The 16,963-nt window shown below is 45.1% G+C and overlaps 2 protein-coding genes and 2 non-coding genes across 5 annotated transcripts; 2 read left to right on the top strand and 2 right to left on the bottom strand.

Moving 5' to 3' along the window:
* Positions 1-2,444: 2,444 nt before the first annotated feature.
* On the bottom strand, positions 2,445-3,675 carry LOC140783339 (strigolactones hydrolase CXE15-like). Its single transcript, XM_073130207.1, has one exon. It carries the CDS (start codon positions 3,599-3,601, stop codon positions 2,582-2,584), a length of 1,020 nt encoding a protein of 339 aa, XP_072986308.1. The 5' UTR covers positions 3,602-3,675; the 3' UTR covers positions 2,445-2,581.
* A 1,814-nt stretch (positions 3,676-5,489) lies between these two features.
* Positions 5,490-5,561, top strand: TRNAG-UCC (transfer RNA glycine (anticodon UCC)). The gene has a single exon. It is a non-coding gene; the product is annotated as a tRNA-Gly (tRNA).
* Positions 5,562-12,862: 7,301 nt separating this feature from the next.
* Positions 12,863-12,935, bottom strand: TRNAR-CCU (transfer RNA arginine (anticodon CCU)). The gene has a single exon. It is a non-coding gene; the product is annotated as a tRNA-Arg (tRNA).
* A 102-nt stretch (positions 12,936-13,037) lies between these two features.
* LOC140784749 (uncharacterized) lies at positions 13,038-16,916 on the top strand. Of its 2 annotated transcripts, none has more exons than XM_073132281.1 (9): positions 13,038-13,163; positions 13,226-13,426; positions 13,514-13,664; positions 13,828-13,898; positions 14,319-14,367; positions 14,466-14,536; positions 14,636-14,724; positions 16,101-16,203; positions 16,490-16,916. In XM_073132281.1, exons 1-9 carry the CDS (start codon positions 13,052-13,054, stop codon positions 16,585-16,587), a joined length of 945 nt encoding a protein of 314 aa, XP_072988382.1. In that variant the 5' UTR covers positions 13,038-13,051; the 3' UTR covers positions 16,588-16,916. The 2 variants fall into 2 exon arrangements, with proteins under 2 accessions (XP_072988382.1, XP_072988383.1); XM_073132282.1 differs by having other exon boundaries at positions 13,052-13,163; positions 16,110-16,203; positions 16,490-16,771.
* The last annotated feature ends 47 nt before the right edge of the window (positions 16,917-16,963 follow it).

Genomic DNA, 16,963 nt, shown 5'->3' with positions numbered 1-16,963 from the left:
TAATTATAAAATATTTAGTTGTTTGGTGTTTTATGTGCATCCTCTTCTTTTAATAAAATGCTAAAATTTTTATTATTTTTTTAATCTAAATACCGATCATATCAGTATTTCACTTGGAAAAAAAAATATATGCGGATTGGATGAGCGTTTTAGGCTACAATAAAATAGACCCGGTATTAAAATTGAAGTGTAATTTATTTTAATAAATAAAGTTTTAAAAGAATTCTAGTTTGGTCAAAAAAAACCGGAATCTTATACCTACCGGATTTCTCAACGTTAGAAGTTTCGTGCACGAACTTATAGCTTATTAAGCGGTTAGGTGGGTTGGACCCATTTTGCTCTATTTTACAAGGATGCCCCTGTCCCTGTGGGGTAGAGACAAAAGTAATATACATTTTTAAGCATTGCGTATAGCCTATAGGGCCCAAATGCCCAATCTAATGAGTCTCTTTGGAAATAAATGAAATTGCCACGAAGTAGTCAGATTAGCCCTCGTAGTCAACATTTAACACCACCTTCAACGCTGGCACCTACTCGTTAGTCAATTATGACGTCGGTGAATTAGGTGTGCTTGCTCGTCCTTCAATTCGGTCGTAGATCTATTTAATGATAGGCTCTGATACGAGAGTGTCTGTAGACCGTTGTGTAATAATAATAGGCTATGGTGTGGTGTGATTTTATCCACATTTTTAGCAATTTTTTTGTTTAATTTCGGGTCAATTAAGATTTAGTGCAGACCACTGTTTGAACGACGTCAGAAGTCATTCAAGCTCTCCGTAGATATCCGGCAATTTGAAGATCGACCAGGATTGGTGTTGAATTGGCGCTTGATCAGCACTAGAAGACTCTATGTTTCGATCATTCAATTTCACCTGCAAATGGCATTCGAAATCACAAAGATCTTGCAAGAGAGATTTGATGTTAGAGACTTATATTAGCACATCACTACAATAGTGGATAAGACATTGCACCACCCCATCACTATTTTAATAATATTATATATATATATATATATATATATATATATATTGATTTGGATACTACTCTTTCAATTCATATTGAATCCGTAAATACTATTAGATATCTATACAAAATCAAAATCAAGATAACTAGAAAAATTGTAGACCCATGTCTAACAAAACTTAAATATAAAACTAGAAGTTTAGTTGATTTTATTGCTACCGTATACCTCTCTTTCTCAATAGTGCTCATATGCATGCCAACATCAGCTCTTCTTGGTCAGTAGAGGGTATGTGAGCCGTTTATAATAGCCATTTGTGCTTGCCGACATTTGTGTTTTGAATAATCTATTGATATTGTTTGGTCCTATTTGTGGTGCTTTTGGGTCTAAGTGAGTGATTTTAGATCATTTAACTTTTGTAGATTTTCAAGGCTGTGTTTTGAACTATTTGATTGACTAAACTTGTAAGTTGATTGAAGGCTATTATCTCATGAGAATTTCTTGGGTTATTTTATTTTTTATTTTATATTGTGTCTCCAGGATTAATACTTTATTTTAAAACTATAGTGTTGTATATTATAGATCAAGTGTGAGGCTTGTGTCAAAGAATATTTTATCTATTTTATTTTTTTTTCTTTGTATGAATTTGTATTAGTGTAATACATGAATGTTAATGAATTTTGGACTCTCTCATTATTTTTATATTTGCTATCATACTCGATGATGAAGGTCAAAACAAGTGGGACTACGAAACTCCGAAAATCAAACATCTAAACAAATAGATAATTTCTCTCATATATTATTAGTTATATTTTTATATAGACAAACTAACAGAATCTATAGATAAATTAATAAAAATCTACATAATTCTATATATCAAATTAATAAAACCTACGAATTCTATAGATCACAATTAAATAAATAAACTAATAAAAAAAATGACAAAAAAGTCATAAAGTGAAATCACAGGTATTACATCACTCAGGCTCGAAAGTACAGACTGAAAAAAGAAATCTTAATTTTTCTTAACAAATCACCTAATTATTAAATTTAATATGATTAGTTTAAAATATTAGTAGAGTATATAAATTGTTAAGTTCCACTCGAACTTTGCCCTGATATAAAACTCATTTTTATAGATAAATAAATATATATTAATCAACTCAAACATGCGTCTTGCCTAATCTGATTTTGGCCTAGTTAACTTGGGTTATTACCTGGGCAAATGCTTTGACTGTTTGTGGATCGGTTATGGAAGTTAATTTCAGTTGTAACTAACCATCTGCGGGGATCCGAAATTAACATCGAACAGATACTTCGTTTAGGCAGAAGCAACCGAAATTTTGCACTGCACGACCTTGTTTGCAGGTCTCTCGGACGCCGCCCACTAAATTTAATTATCTACCCCAGGGAGTAATTTAATAATCGAGCACGTCCTTTTAAATAATAACCCAACATCATTGTTTGCACCGAGCAGCCACGCTTTATTGGACGCAAGTGGTGAAGAGTCTTTAATAGTTGAGTAATAAATACATTATCCATCCATTCACATATATAATATGTATTACAGCAATAAACTCGGTCCGACGAACGAATCAATTTTATTGCACACGACCGATTCTAATCCCTTCCGAACTCATCCATGAACTGCTTCATGATCCGGATCACCTCGTCGCCCGGTTCGGACCAGGAGTCAATGGCGAAGAAGCCGTGCTGCTGCCCCTCGAACTCCGCCACCTCCACGTGCTTCCCCCACTCCTCCCTCATCCTCCTCGCGTACTCCACCTCCCGATCCTTCAACATGTCCTTCTCCGCCACCACCAGCAGCATCGGCCCGGTTTCCACCGCCTCGAGATTCGGGCCCTCCGGCCCGGCCGGGTTGAACACCGGGTAGTCTCTCGTCGCGCCACGCGGCAGCATCAGACGGCAGTACTGGTCGGCCTGTTCCAGGGACAGGAACGAATCCTTGTCGCACTCCAGCTCGGACTCGGTCCGCTCGACCCCGCCGAAAGCCGGCATTAGAAGGATCGACCCGCGGATCCGGATCGGATTTAGACCGGTCGGGCCGAATTGGACCGCCATGTGGTGGGTTATGTTCCCGCCGGCCGACTCCCCCGAGAGGAAGACGCGAGCGGGGTCGGCATGCTCGGCGAGCCACGCATCGGACGCCCACTGGTCCCGGAGGAAGAGGAGGGACGCGGCGCCGTCCTGGATGGCAGCGGGGAGCTTGTGCTCTGGGGCGAGGCGGTAGTCAACGGAGGCGACGATGACGTGGAGCGAGCTGGCGAGGCGGAGGCAGCACGAGTGGAAGTTGGGCCACGTGCGGGAGCCGAGGCAGAAGCCGCCGCCGTGGTAGTAGACGAGGAGGGGAATTTTACCCTCCTCGGCGTTGATGACACGTGGCTTGAAGAGGCGGAGGCTGAGGTCGTGTGCCGGGTCGTAGAGGACGTCCCTCCAGTCCACCTCGGCTTCGGCGTCATGGGCGCTACTGACGTGGATGAAGGGTTCCGGGGAGCGGAAGACGGTGCCGTCGCTGTAGAGGAGGATGGTGCCACGGCAGTCCTCGATCACGTGAGGACGAGATGGCGGTAGCGGATGGGTGGAAATGTCGGCGGCTGAGGAGGAGGAGATGGTCGTCATGGATTTGTTGGAGACCTGGGGATTGTGAGGAGGAATTCTTTTTTGTATTATGTTGTTTAGAAGTATGTAATTGTTGGTGTGCTTGTCCAAGGATTGGGCTCTCTATATATACGGTTTGGTTTCCCGCATTTAGATGCTCGACGTTTCTAATTGCTGAAATAAGACGATGACGAAATTGCTGACGCCTGAGTCGGCCTAAGTTTGACCTTTGCCGACCTATTATTAGCGATCTAGAATTAAAGTTCTAGAACCTGTACTCGTAGGACGCAGCGTGCAAGTTGTGATGGATATTTAGTTTGGTATTTGACTTTTCGTGGCTACCAGAGTTTTGTATCTTTTATGCAGATATAAATATAAATTAAAATACGTATGTTTATATGCATAAAGTTTTATGAGAAATATATGTATATTTGATTAATAATCATGTTTTCATCTAGCTGATCTGTTAATTAATTTACTATTCATTTCATTTATCTATAAATTCATAAATATACAAATATGTTTTTACCCCCTTTTGTGTCGACAATTTTGAGCCGAATATTTTCACTTATAAAAACATCCTTAAATATATTTGATCAATGTGCACTCACACTAGCACCATAAAGTATTAGGGTTCGAAAAAAATATCCTTTAATCCTCCTCACTCATATTCTCTTGGGTCATTATGCTCCCGCCGTTATCGCACCTACCACTCCTTGCCACCGTCGACGCATCATCCTCTCTACCTATATCACGTCTGCTGCTCATTGCTCACTCCAGTAGTAAGATATCATATGTGGTAGTGATTACCATCAAACAAATTTTATTACTTTGATTGTATTTTCTTCCGTTATCTATATGAGCTAAAGTTGTTATATTGCTCATTTAGTTGGTTATGTTGTATGTCCCGAGTATTATTTCATTTAGATCTACTACACCCTCTAATCTTAAAATTAATTATTTTTCATTGTGCTAGTGATCACATCTTTTATGATCTTATAAACCTGAATGGAATTGCAGGCTATTGACTTCACACAAAGAAAAGCTTGATAGTACTCAATTAACCTATCACATCATCGGAACCTACTCTTCGAAATTTGAATAGAAAATTTTCTACCTTCAAAATTGCATTAGTTAGATATGTTAATGAGTAGGAGAGGATATCATCGTGATATGAGCTAAAACAAACATAATAAATATAAAATTAGCAGATATAAGCAGGGGTAAAATAGTAATTCCAGACCGGACGGGAGCTATTAATCATTCCATCAATTCGTGGCACGAGTCTTATGCTTTCACTTTGCAGGCGACTAGTACTCCATTTCCACGGAAGAGTTGAACTACGAAGCTTCTATTCCGTAATTAGATGAGCGAGCCTACGTCAGTAGTTGGAGAGAGTAAGGAGAAGCGTGGAATCGATCTTTCTGTGGTAGGAAACTTCCAATAAGCGGGAAGAAACTCTATCCATCTAGAGAACGAATCTAAGACGTTTATGAAAGAAGTGAAAGGGACCGAACTGGCATGTTGCATCACATCAGTGAGATGATTTATTATAGTTTGAAAAAGAATAATGGTAGGGACAATAATATGTATTATACTCTTAACACGTCCCCTTATTACAATTAAGACACAGTTCAATTTTACTCGTGATAAAAAAAAGTACGAATATGATTATTCTATAAATGCAGAGGTTGAGACTTAAATAGATTTTTCAATGTAGAGTTATATGCAGATACTTTAAACTTATTGTCGTTTTTATTTTTTAATTACAAAATTGGCTGAGTTATTTGACCTATAAACTAATACAATATTATGTCTTTAACAATACCATCTTGGTTGCATCTGAAATGGCGGATTAATACTGGATGGATTTATTATTATTAATAGATGTAGCTCAAGCCTCACATGAGCGTTTGTAGTCCAACGGTTAGGATAATTGCCTTCCAAGCAATAGACCCGGGTTCGACTCCCGGCAAACGCATTCTTTTTACTAAACTCTCTTACTTGGTTTTGACTAAATTATAATAGTTTCAACTTTTCTAAAATACTATCAAAAATCTTGCACTTTAGTTGAGAGTACTATAAGCAGCACTTAAGTTGAAAATACATTAGTGTTTTGTATGAAATTGAATCAAACTTTCTTTAAGGGTGTAAAATATAATTAACTATTTATTATTATTTTTTATGAAAATCATGTAAGATGATAATTTCGTTAATTTTAAACACGTAACAAAAAAAAAAAGAGCATTAAGCTCGGAGGTACAAAATCTAAGTAGAATAACACTCAATTACTCAAGTATGATAAGCCAAGTAAACCTAAGGTTCATCATGACCGTTATGGATCTTGAAGTGGAATAGCTACAAATGTCTTAAATAAAAAAAAATTAGAAAGGCTTGACTAACGTGGAAGTGGCTCAACATGATGAACAGAGGCAGATGATGACGGTGGATAGCAAGGTAAACAACGAGGAACGATGAGAGTAAATGGTCAGGAAGAGGAAGTTAGTGATTTAACGTGTTGGATGGTGGCAGATGACTATGATGTGTAGTGAGGTAAACGACAAGGAACAACGAGAGTGAGTGGTCAGGAGGAGAAAGTAACAGCTAATAATGGCCAACAAAATGATGACAAGATACAAAGAAGACCGAGGTGCGAGCCGTGGTGACAATAAGATGGTGGAGAAGAACAAAAAATGAGGAGGACAAGAGATTGGGAGAAAAGAGAAGTAAATCTAGAAGATAGGGGGAGGGAAAATGAGGTGAAAGCAACAAGAGGAAGGAAGTCGTCATCATTTTCGTTTTCAAAGAAAGATGGTAATTTGGAAAGATATAAAGGACGGAGAAGCAAAATGCCGCTTCACTCCACTATCTATTTGGCTAGAGAAGGGGAGAGGGGAGAGATTGTAGGCGACATCAAAACCGTTAGTAGAAACTGAGAAGAAAACAACCCAAATCCTATAAGATTAAAACTTTAAAAAGTCAAAAAGAGATAATCACACAGTGAACTGTTGCCAATTTTTATATAAACCATTCATTTAACTCCGTTAACTGTGGAAAGTATCTAAAATGTCTATTTCGTTTTTTTTTTTGACTGCAAAAGAGCTGAGGTCAGCTTCGATTATTTTGCTGTCGCCACGTGTCCGCGTCGACAGCTAACAGGTTACATATTTCCGGTGGAGCGTTATTTAGACGCTCCACGTGGCAGTACGCCGAGGCCAAACTGGCCTTCGTTGCTGCCCAGTCTGCGACCGCATTGGCCTCTCTCCCAACATGGGTTAACCTGACCTCACCACACTCACTAGCTAAACGCGCGCATTCACGCGCGAGGTTTCGGACGCGCCATGGACTGCGCTCTGGTTGCTACACGCAGCTGATGGCCTCGGTGCAGTCAGTCTCTACCTGTAGTCTGGATCCTCCCCCCGCCATCCTCAACGCCAGCCGGATAGCCCAGAGTTCGGATTGAAGCGCCGAGGCGCCCGGGCACGGCTCCCACCCTGCCTGAAGAAACTCTCCCTCCGCGGTACGGAAGATGGCCGCTGCTCCGCCTTGGTACGCACCAACTCGCAGGGCTCCGTCGGTGTTTGCTTTGATCCATCCCGGCTCCGGCGGCTCCCAGGGTTTCCTTGTCGTGCGAAGCTTCGGGATCTTCCGCTTGCTTACGCACCTGTACTCCTCCGCCATTTGAACCGCAGCCCTGACCACGGCCAGCTCCGGCGTACGCTTCTCTCTAAACACCACGCCATTCCTGCTCTTCCACAGGGACCATAGTGTGCATGCTATCAAACCTTTGGCCCGTCCGTCTTCCTCGGCGCCCACACTCCACTCCTTCGTGATCCAGTCTAGGTCGATCTCCCGCCGCCGCAGCCGTTCTCTCTCAGTACCCGGGATCTCCCATACCTCCATGCTGTATCTACACGTGAAGAGGAGGTGCTCGCTCGTCTCACTGAATAGCCCGCACATGGCACAGCGATCCTCTGGGCCGATATGAAGGTAGCGGAGGTAGGCGCGCGTCGGGAGCCTGCCCCACAGGAGCTTCCAACAGAAGACTCTGATCCTTGGCGATACTTGGAGACGCCATAGGTTACTCCACCCTGCCCAGAGCTGAGCATTTTGAGGGAGCAGGGACTGGTATATCGCCTTGACCGAGGGCGTTCCCCGAGGGTGCGGCCACCAGATCCACCTGTCCTCGGTGCCGGCGGCTCCCATGGTGCAATTGGTAATCTCGAACGCCAGCTCAGATCCTGCCTCCCTGGCCAATTGCTCCGGGGTCCATCGACCGTCTCTGGTGAGATGTGCCACACTCAGAGTTTCGTCCATGAGCCCGGGCGCCAGGATCCGAGGCTGTCTGGACCACGGGGTCGCATGCAGCCATGGGTCGAACGCAGCACGAGTGCCTACTCCATTTCCTATCAGAACTCTGCAACCCATTCTAATCTGGTTTGCAGTTTTTGTTAGCGCCCTCCACATCCATGAAGGATGCAGGCTCTTCGAAGTCTCCCATGGGTGAAGACTCCCGTATTTAGCCTGCATGAGATGGATCCAAGGCGCCTGCTCCTTGTTTAGGAATTTGAACACTAGCTTACCCAGGTGAGCCATTCTGGCCTCCCGCAGCCTACGGACCCCAAGACCTCCCTGCCGTTTGGCGAGCGTCACCTGCGCCCAGTTCATCAGGTGTAGGCCATGGCCTTCCGGATTTTTCCAAAGGAAGTTACGGGCTTTTTTCTCTATCTCCTCCAGCACTCCGTTCGGCACCCACGTGCTACCTAGCCAGTAAGACGGGATCGCTAGCAGCGCCGCCTTGATCAGGGTGAGCTTGCCGGCTTGGGAGAGGAGCGTCCCTTTCCAGCCCGCTAGTCTCTTGCTGATCCTTTCCACGAGCTCCTGCTGCTCCTGCACCTTCACCCTCCTCCCCGAGATAAGCACCCCGAGGTATTTGAAAGGCATGCCGGCCACCTTCAGCCCGAGCTGGGCACTGAGGTTTGATCCTGCCTCGGCCCCGACCCTGCTAGGCAGATACAGCTCCGACTTGCTGTAGTTCACCCGCTGGTGAGTGAGACTCTCGTACTGGCTCAGGCTCTCCAGGATGCTGTGGGCGTTTGTAGGCGTGGCTTCCAAAGATCGCGAGCCGGAGTCGTCCGCGTATAGCGGTGAGTCGCTGCACTTCTCTGACTCTGAATCCTCGCAGAAGGCCTTGGGCTGCCTTCTCGTTGATAAGTCCCGATAGCACTTGCGTAACTAAAATGAAGAGGTAGGGAGATATCGGGTCACCTTGACGCAGACCACTCCTAGGCGTTATCCAGGAGGTCGGGCTCCCGTTGATCAGCAGTGCAAACCTAGGGAGGCGATACAAGCTCGCACCCGCTTGCACCACCTAAGAGGAAAACCCATCCGCCGGAGCGCCTCTACCACTGCCGGCCAACTGACCCGATCATACGCCTTTTCCATGTCCATTTTTGATCATCATGATAGGCTCTCCGCTCTTGTCGATGGCCATGGAGTGCGCCACCTCCTGGGCAGCCAAAATGTTATCTGCAATGCTCCGACTAGCCACAAAAGCCACCTGCTCCGGTCCAATGAGCTTTGCCAGCACTGCCTTAAGCCTGTTAGCCATGATCTTTGCTATTACCTTGTAACTGACATTGCACAGGGCGATCGGCCGATAGTCCTCCACTTTAACAGGGTGCTCCTTCTTTGGGATCAAGGTGATGAAGGTATCCCCCCAGGCTTTTGGCATCGAGGCGCTGATGAAGAAGTGCCCGAAGGCCCTGCAGAGGTCACCACCCATAGTATCCCAGAATTTGGTGTAGACTTCTGCCTGCATCCCGTCCGGGCCCGGGGCCTTTCCTTTCGGTAGGCTCCACACCGCTTCCTTGATCTCCTCCTCCGTCACCGGTCTTTGCAGGAGTGACGCTTCCGCTGACGAGATGGAAGGTAGGGCTGGCCACACCGGCTCCCGGGGTCTACCTCATCCGCTTCACCCCGCAGCCGATGGTAGAAGTCGGTGAAACAATGGCTCACCGCCTCCGCCTCCGGGACCCGCTCCGTCGTTACCCTGGATGCCGACAATCGAGTTGCGTCTGCGCCTCATGGTAGCCGAGAGGTGGAAGAATTTGGTGTTGCGATCTCCTTCCTCCGTCCACTTTAGGCGGGATCGTTGCAGCCATTTAATGTTAAGTTGCCTGTTGAGGGCGAGCTTGTAGTTGTAGCGGCTTCTCGGGCTCAGCGTGCCCTCCTCCGACAAAGCGGCCCCATTGGCGTCAAGCTCCTCTAGGTCAGCCAGCTTCGGTTGGTGTCCCTTAGCCGTCTTTCCACGTTCCCCACCGCCGAGCGGTTCCAGTTGGTCAGGCTCCTTCTCAGCTCACTCAGGCGGTGCGTGAAGGCTTGCATGGGGTTTCCGTTTGCGTGCCGCTTCCAGGTTTCCTGAACTACGTTCAGACATTCCTCATACTCCATCCAGAGGAGCTCTAAACGGAACGGTCTCTTGCTTCTCAGCGTTCCAGCAGGCACTGGAGGGAGCAGCGGAGCGTGATCCGACGCACCCCGGTCTAAGTGCTGGACTTTGCACTCCGGATGCTCACTCACCCAGCAGTGTTGGCTAGAGCCCTGTCAAGCCGGATCCAGATTCGTCGCGCACCTTGTTGGTTGTTGCACCAGGTATATGGAATGCCTTCATAGCCTAGGTCGCACAGCCCGGACTCATCCACGAACCGCGCGAATGCCTGCCCTTTAGGCCCGAGAGCAGCGACTCCACTGCATCTCTTCTCCTCTACTGACAGGAACGCATTGAAGTCTCCCTTGATCGCCCACGACACGTTGATGGGTACCATGTTCTTCAGTTCCTCCCAGAGCTCATGCTGCTCTTCAAGGTTGGTGCTAGCATAGACGGTGGTCCATATCCAGGTTTGTCCTGAGGGAAGGGTGATAGTAAGGTGGGCAGCATATCGTGAGACTACTGCCACATCTACCCACCCTAGCTCTTTGTTCCAGAGGACCAGAATGCCTCCCGATTGTCCTTGCGCCGGGACGGCAAACCACTGCCATCCTCGCCCTAGTTTTTTTTTCCACTTGCTCCGCTTCAGGCCAGTTGGTGTGCGTTTCGAGTAACACCAGCATGTCCAGTTTATGATCTCTAATCAGAACCCTACACCTGTCGAGCGCCTCCTTCTTGCGGCGCCTCTACAATTCCACACTAAGGTTTTTAACATTTGGGAAACCTTGAAGTATGGATTGCCACCGACCGTCGCGGTGCGTCCCGCCCTCTTGGAGGTTGGCAAGACCGCCCCACCTCCTTTAGGGTTCTCGATAGCCAGGGCCAGCTCCAGGTCCATCTCTCGATCGGCTTCTTTTTCCTTGTTTGACGCCAGCACCACCTGTAATTGCCTCGCATCTCCTTCCAGCTCCTTACCCCCTCGGTCCGCCAGAAGGAGGCAGCGCTTAACTCTAGCCACTGTGGCCTCGTGCTTTCCGGGTGGGCTGGATTGTTGCCCGGAGGAAGGGTTGAAAGCCGCCGATACCGTGCCATCTTGGACGAGCCGGGGCGGGTATTGACCGGAGCTCGTTCGAACTCCTCCCGTGCTCTTGGAGGTTTTGACATAGGCCGACCTTTGCGACCGGCGGTCTCCCGAGCCAAGCAGGACCGTTATCCCTTGGACAACAGCCGATCTGCCGATCGCTTCTTCAGCACGTGACTGGCTACCCTCTCTGCCATCCGCTTCCATCACTTCTGGCATTAAATGATCTCCCTCGGTGTCAACTGCCGGTTCGGCCTCCTTTTCTTCCATTCGTTCCTCACCAATCGCATGCCTCCTTCGGCCGGGGCCCGCCTCTGTAGCTTTTAATGCGATGCCCTCTGACGTGATTGGCGTTGCGTACGGCCTGTTCTGATGTACTCTTTCCACGCCTTTGTTAGGCGCCCTCGTCTTCTTCGTCTTCTCTACGTACTTGGCAGCTGCATGCAGATCCTGATGCCGATTGCTCCGTTGCTCTGCACCCCCGCCATGCTCAGCCTTCCTGCTGGTACTGGCCTGATAGTGCTCTGTGCCTTGCTTGTCCGCGTTTCTTTCCTTGCCTTGGGCCATGTATCTCTGTGAGAACTGTGGCTTTGCTCTAGGGTTTCCTTCACCGTCCTTGGTACCCGAGGAGGACTGCTCTCTCCTGACCGTCTCCGTGGTGCCGTTGGCGTAGCTGGGTCGCTTTCCTGTCTGATTGGCCTGCCTTCTGGACTTCCTGTGCACGGTGCACCATGGCCCATAATAAATGTGGTCTTCCTCCGTAGCGTCCTTCTCCCTGTTAGGGTTGGTGCCTTGCTGTACTCCGCCTCCTTCGCCGGCATTCATCGCCGGCGTCTCCACTTCCCGTTCTTTGGTTGAGAACGCACATTCTTCCTCCTTATGCCCGATTCTTCCACATTTAAAACATATGATCGGGATGCTTTCGTACTGCACTCGTTGATCCACTCGTTCGTCCTTTAGCCCGAGCCAGACCGCCGTTTTCAGAGGTCTACTGAGGTCTACCTCAATGCACACCCGAGCAAACCTGCTTCTGGAATGATCTAAGGTAGTTTCGTCTACCCGTAGAGGTTTGCCAAAGAAGGCTGCCACCGGGATGAGCGCCTCCAGTTCCCAGTATTCCTGCGGCATTATGTAGCTGGATCCAGACCGGCGCCGAGGTGAAGGCCTCCGGGGACGGCCGGAAGTTGTTTCGCCAAGGAATAAGGTTGAGGACTTGGCCTTGGACTGTCCATGGTCCATTGGTCAGGACGTGGTCGAGATCCTCCTGCTTTTCAAATCTGAATACATAGTATCCCTCAGCCATGTCGGAGATCGAGAAACCTTCTATTCCCTCCCATAGCATGGCTAGCATGGTTTTCAGCCACACCATCGGTATTCCCTTGCCCAGGAATCTACCGAATAAGGTTAGCTTCCACCGCCGTCGGCATTGCTCCAAAGACCTCTGGTTCTATCACCACACTATCCTCTAGCCGGTGTCGCAGCTTTGCCGCATCTCCGCCGGGATTGATCCCGCTAGCTTTCGCCTTCCGCACCCCGCCACGACGGAGGCCCAGGATCTCGCGCCCTCCGTTGCTGTCTGCTTGGTTTCCTCCGGCTCCGACACCTTTGACGATGTAGCTCTTCGCTGGTGCACATCCTCTCCCCCCGTCGTCGCCATTAACAGAGAAAAAATGTCTATTTCGTTGAGAAAAATTGACTTATACGTATTATTTAGAGAAAAAGAAGTTATGAAATTAAAAATAATATTAACGTTGTGGTTGAAACCTTAAGGCGCGCCAGATAGGGGTCGAACCTATGACTTTCTGCTTAGGAAACAGACGCTCTATCCACTGAGCTACAGGCGCTTTGTTTTTTAATTTTGGATTTTATTTAATTGAATCTTCTTTTCTTATTTGCCGCTCCATCAGAATTTAAATCGAGCTCGAATCCATTCCTCCGCCAATTTCCACCGCCCTCCGCTATGGACACCGCCATCTCCACCTTCTGCAAAGCCCTCTCCTCCTTCCTCCGCCACGTGGACACCGCCTCCCGAACCCTCTCCGATTCCATCCAGCGGCGTCCCATCCCCCTCGGTAATCTCACCACCCCCTCCTCCCGATCCCCTTCTCTCTCCTAATCCTTCTCTCTTCCTCAGATTCCGCCGCCTCCGCCTTCCTCCAATCCCTCGATCGCCGCGTGTCCTCTACGAACAGCGATCTTGAGATCCTCAACTCCATGGCCTTCGCCACCGTCTCGTTCGAGGAGCTCCTCGGCCACTGCAACGAGGTGCATAAGACTAACCTCAAGTACATCTCCGACCTCCAGGAGCGTATGGTAGGGTTCGGGTATGTTCCAGGTGAGTAAACTCTAAGTTAGAACTTAGATTGATTTGCTATTTGGTGCTCTTGTTGTTCTTTTGTGAGTTTGTTGATTCTTTTATTAGAGGTGGATGCCGAAGATGGAGAGGGGGATGGCAATCCTGACATCGATTCGAAAATTTTGAACCCCGGTGATGGAGTCGAAAGATTGGATCTTGCTTGCGGTTCGGTGTCTGCAGTGAGATCCAGCAGGAAGCAACTGGATGATAATTCATTGTATCCTTTTTTAGATGAGACCCTAATTTGAGATGAAATTAGATCTACAAAGATAAGACCTATAATCTGGAAATAATTTTGGTATGACGAGTGTTATGATTTTGAAGTCTCTGTTCCTTTGACTGGAAGCGGTATTTGACTGTATTCCTTAACGACCAGTAAGATTTGAGGACTCCATCTCGCTGCGGAATCTTGGATTTTCAGATGCTTGCCTAGCCACTTTAGCATCCGAAGGTATGACAGAGTTCTATTACAAACTTATTTCTTACAACAAGCAGCGGTAGTAAGTAGTGCAATATAAGCTTCAAGATGTTCCTATGATAGATGATAAATTTGAGATGGTGTCATAGGCAGTTATAAATCATAAAGTGATATTCCTGAATGCCACTGCAAATGTAAAAATGAACTTCCATAACTAGTGTTTCCTGTGAATGTCTCAACCTTATTTATTTCTTGAAAATGAACTCCAAAAGTATTTTCCAGTTGCTACAAGTGTGCATTTTATGAAATGTTGTTTACTGCTACTAGTATTTAGTAACTTATGTTACTTCGCTTCTTACATGTTGCCATTATCATGGATTCATGTCCAACATCTGCTATTCAACTTTTTGTTGGGAGGATAAAACATCGAAAACTAATTGAAACTTTTCTCAGATGATGAATATCTTGCAAGCCCAAAGAGAGTTTCCGAAAGATTTATGAGGTTAAGTTTACAGATTTTCTGTTTTGAGGTTTCCAAATCATTTTTTCCTTTCTTTTGATACCTTGCTTTTCTTACTTGATTTTTGGTGATCTATTTAGTAATGGTGTTGGCCGACCTCATGAAAAGACAACAGAATCTCAATCTTCTGAGAATGGTTTAAGTGCCCAAGGTGCTGTAGAAAATGTGTTTTTGGCGCATTATCCTGTTATGATTTTATAGATCTCATGTATTTGCTTGTCTACTGATTTTTGTTGTGGTGTTTGAGAAGATGGAAGTGCAAGAGAAGCAATGTTGAATGCCACAAAAGATGACTATGATAACCTTCCTTCTTACATGAAAAGTCTAGCATCGTGGGAGGTATAAATTTTATTTTGCATGGCTAATGAGATTCTTAGTAGTCCTTATGCCTAAAATTGTTCTGTTTCTCTGATATTAGATTTTATTTGGTTGCTACTGAACAGTAAGTACTTTTGGTTCCTTGCTAATATCACTGAATGCTTCTCTCATATTATGAAACTCGAGATTCTACACACGTTTTTTTAGCATAGTGCCTTGCTTTCCTCTGACCAGCCCAATGATTAGTAGGCCTTTACGGTGGGATTTTGTGCAAATCTTGTAATGTCTTTCCCAAGAATGTCACAAAGTTCATAAATATGGTAGTCCTCAATTATTCACAAAAGATGTAAGGAAGGTAATCAATAATATGGAATGCCATATCCTTCACTGTTTGCTGTATATGTTTTATGACATTAAGATGGCTGTAGTATAGTGTCTTAAATAGGAACTAGTGACGATTATTAGGTGTCCACCAGATTGATAGGTTCTCTTGTCATACCACTTATTACTTGACATTTATGTTTTTCCTCCATCTTTTAACTACTTCTATGGACTCTCCATCTTTTAGGGAACCGGTTATTATCCCATCATCAATCAGAAAAGGTTTATGGTCAGAGCCATACTTAGAAAGTGCTCTAACAATAGATAAGGGGAAATTATCCTCCCAATTGGTAGAAGTAAACAAGTAGAGCCATCATAGGATCTTTTCCTCATTTTGCACCAAGTATACTTCCTTCCAATCATTCTTATTCCATAAATTTCAAATTATTCAACAGTTTGATCACGGAGGGACTTAAATGCTATTAATTTTCGCTTATATTGTAGCAAAACATATCTGACCATTCTAGAGTTGGACCTCACTTTCAATCTGTCATGCTTGGAATATATGATTCATCTCTCTTATGATGCAATTAACCAGTATATTTTTTCCTAGAAAGAAGTAACACTATATAGTAAACAAGTTGTCTTGCAATCTTCTTATTTCTGTTTTCAAAGAACCAACAATCTTTGCTTTAACACTATTTTTTTGCTTCATGAATAAAGAACAAATTCTGCATAATATTTGGTTTAGTACTTCCATCATCTTGTGAGTGTAAAGATCAAAATTTTGTTTACTCATGTACCACTTGTTTTACTATGTATTGGTTGATACTGTTGTTACAGGCAAGTGTACATCTTCTCATTAGTAGTTTAGGATGAATAATTTCCATGATAGCCACAAGGAACTTTTTGGTCAGACAAAATAGTATCAAAACAATAAGCAATGCATGGTCTTTTACTCTTTTTATCTTTTCTAATTTTATTATATATTCCTTGGATTTTTCAAGGACCTACCGCTACAAAATGTCATAATTTGGTTTTTACTTGATTTTGTTGTCGTTTATTGCTTGTTGTAGGAGTTGCAGGAAGCAGTTGTCAAGTTAAATGTGTACTTCTCCAAGGGTAGAGATGAGGAAAGTAAAGCCTTCAAACAAGATGATGTTGAAACAATAGGGCTGGGTATGTGAACTCAGTGACTTGTCTCCACAGTTTATGAGATCTGGCTAGCTGATCCTTTTGATCCCCTTTGCAAGCCTGTTAGATTAACTCTGCACTGGCAGCTACTGTCACCTTAGAGATAATAAACTCTTATGACAGATTCAATTGGTATAATTGAACTGTGGATTTATGACATCTCATCTATCGTACTAATTGTCAGTGTGATGTGTTAGATGAACCTCATTCTTCCTAAGAGACACAGAAGTAAATAGTTTTTTTTTTCTGATGCCCCAATTGTATGTTGCAGGGCGCAAAGGAAGATCTTACCTGTTACTACTCTTACGGATGAACCAGCTAGCTGTGGAGACCATTGATGGTTCCATTTTCTATCGCCTACGCATTTGATTGTTCACTCCATTCAGATTTCATCCTTTCAATAATTGTCATTTCAGGAGAAATGCCAGTATATGAATGCTATGCATGCCTGGAAACTTGCAGATGGAAAAATGTCTATTCCATGATTTTGGCCTCTATGACGCCTGCTCTTCTGATTCTTTTAAGTCATTAATGCCTTTAAAGTCTTTTGAAAGTGATTCCTGAAGGCATCTGTGATTTGAGCACCATATTCTTGTGTAACTTTGTATATTTCTTTTATAATGCTCAATTCTGTTTCAGAGCTTATTTTAGATGACAAAGGAATGAACAGTGAATATAGTGTGCTATCAATTATCTTATTCCGTTATGGATGTTGCTGCTGTTTTTCTTACAGTTATTTCACTCG

Source organism: Typha latifolia, chromosome 3, assembly GCF_019914945.1.
Source record: "Typha latifolia isolate L0001 chromosome 3, TyphaL0001v2, whole genome shotgun sequence".
In the NCBI taxonomy this organism is placed as follows: Eukaryota; Viridiplantae; Streptophyta; class Magnoliopsida; order Poales; family Typhaceae; genus Typha; species Typha latifolia.
Note: the sequence above shows the minus strand (reverse complement) of the source record. Positions and strands in the feature narration are given on the sequence as shown.

Excerpts from the sequence above, each read along its gene's own strand:
- LOC140784749 (XM_073132281.1), top strand. The coding sequence starts at position 13,052 with ATGGACACCGCCATCTCCACCTTCTGCAAAGCCCTCTCCTCCTTCCTC. Across the intron at positions 13,665-13,827 it reads CAACTGGATGATAATTCATT|ATTTGAGGACTCCATCTCGC; the intron begins GTATCCTTTTTT and ends ACGACCAGTAAG. Across the intron at positions 14,725-16,100 it reads AAAGTCTAGCATCGTGGGAG|GAGTTGCAGGAAGCAGTTGT; the intron begins GTATAAATTTTA and ends TGCTTGTTGTAG.
- LOC140783339 (XM_073130207.1), bottom strand. The coding sequence starts at position 3,601 with ATGACGACCATCTCCTCCTCCTCAGCCGCCGACATTTCCACCCATCCG.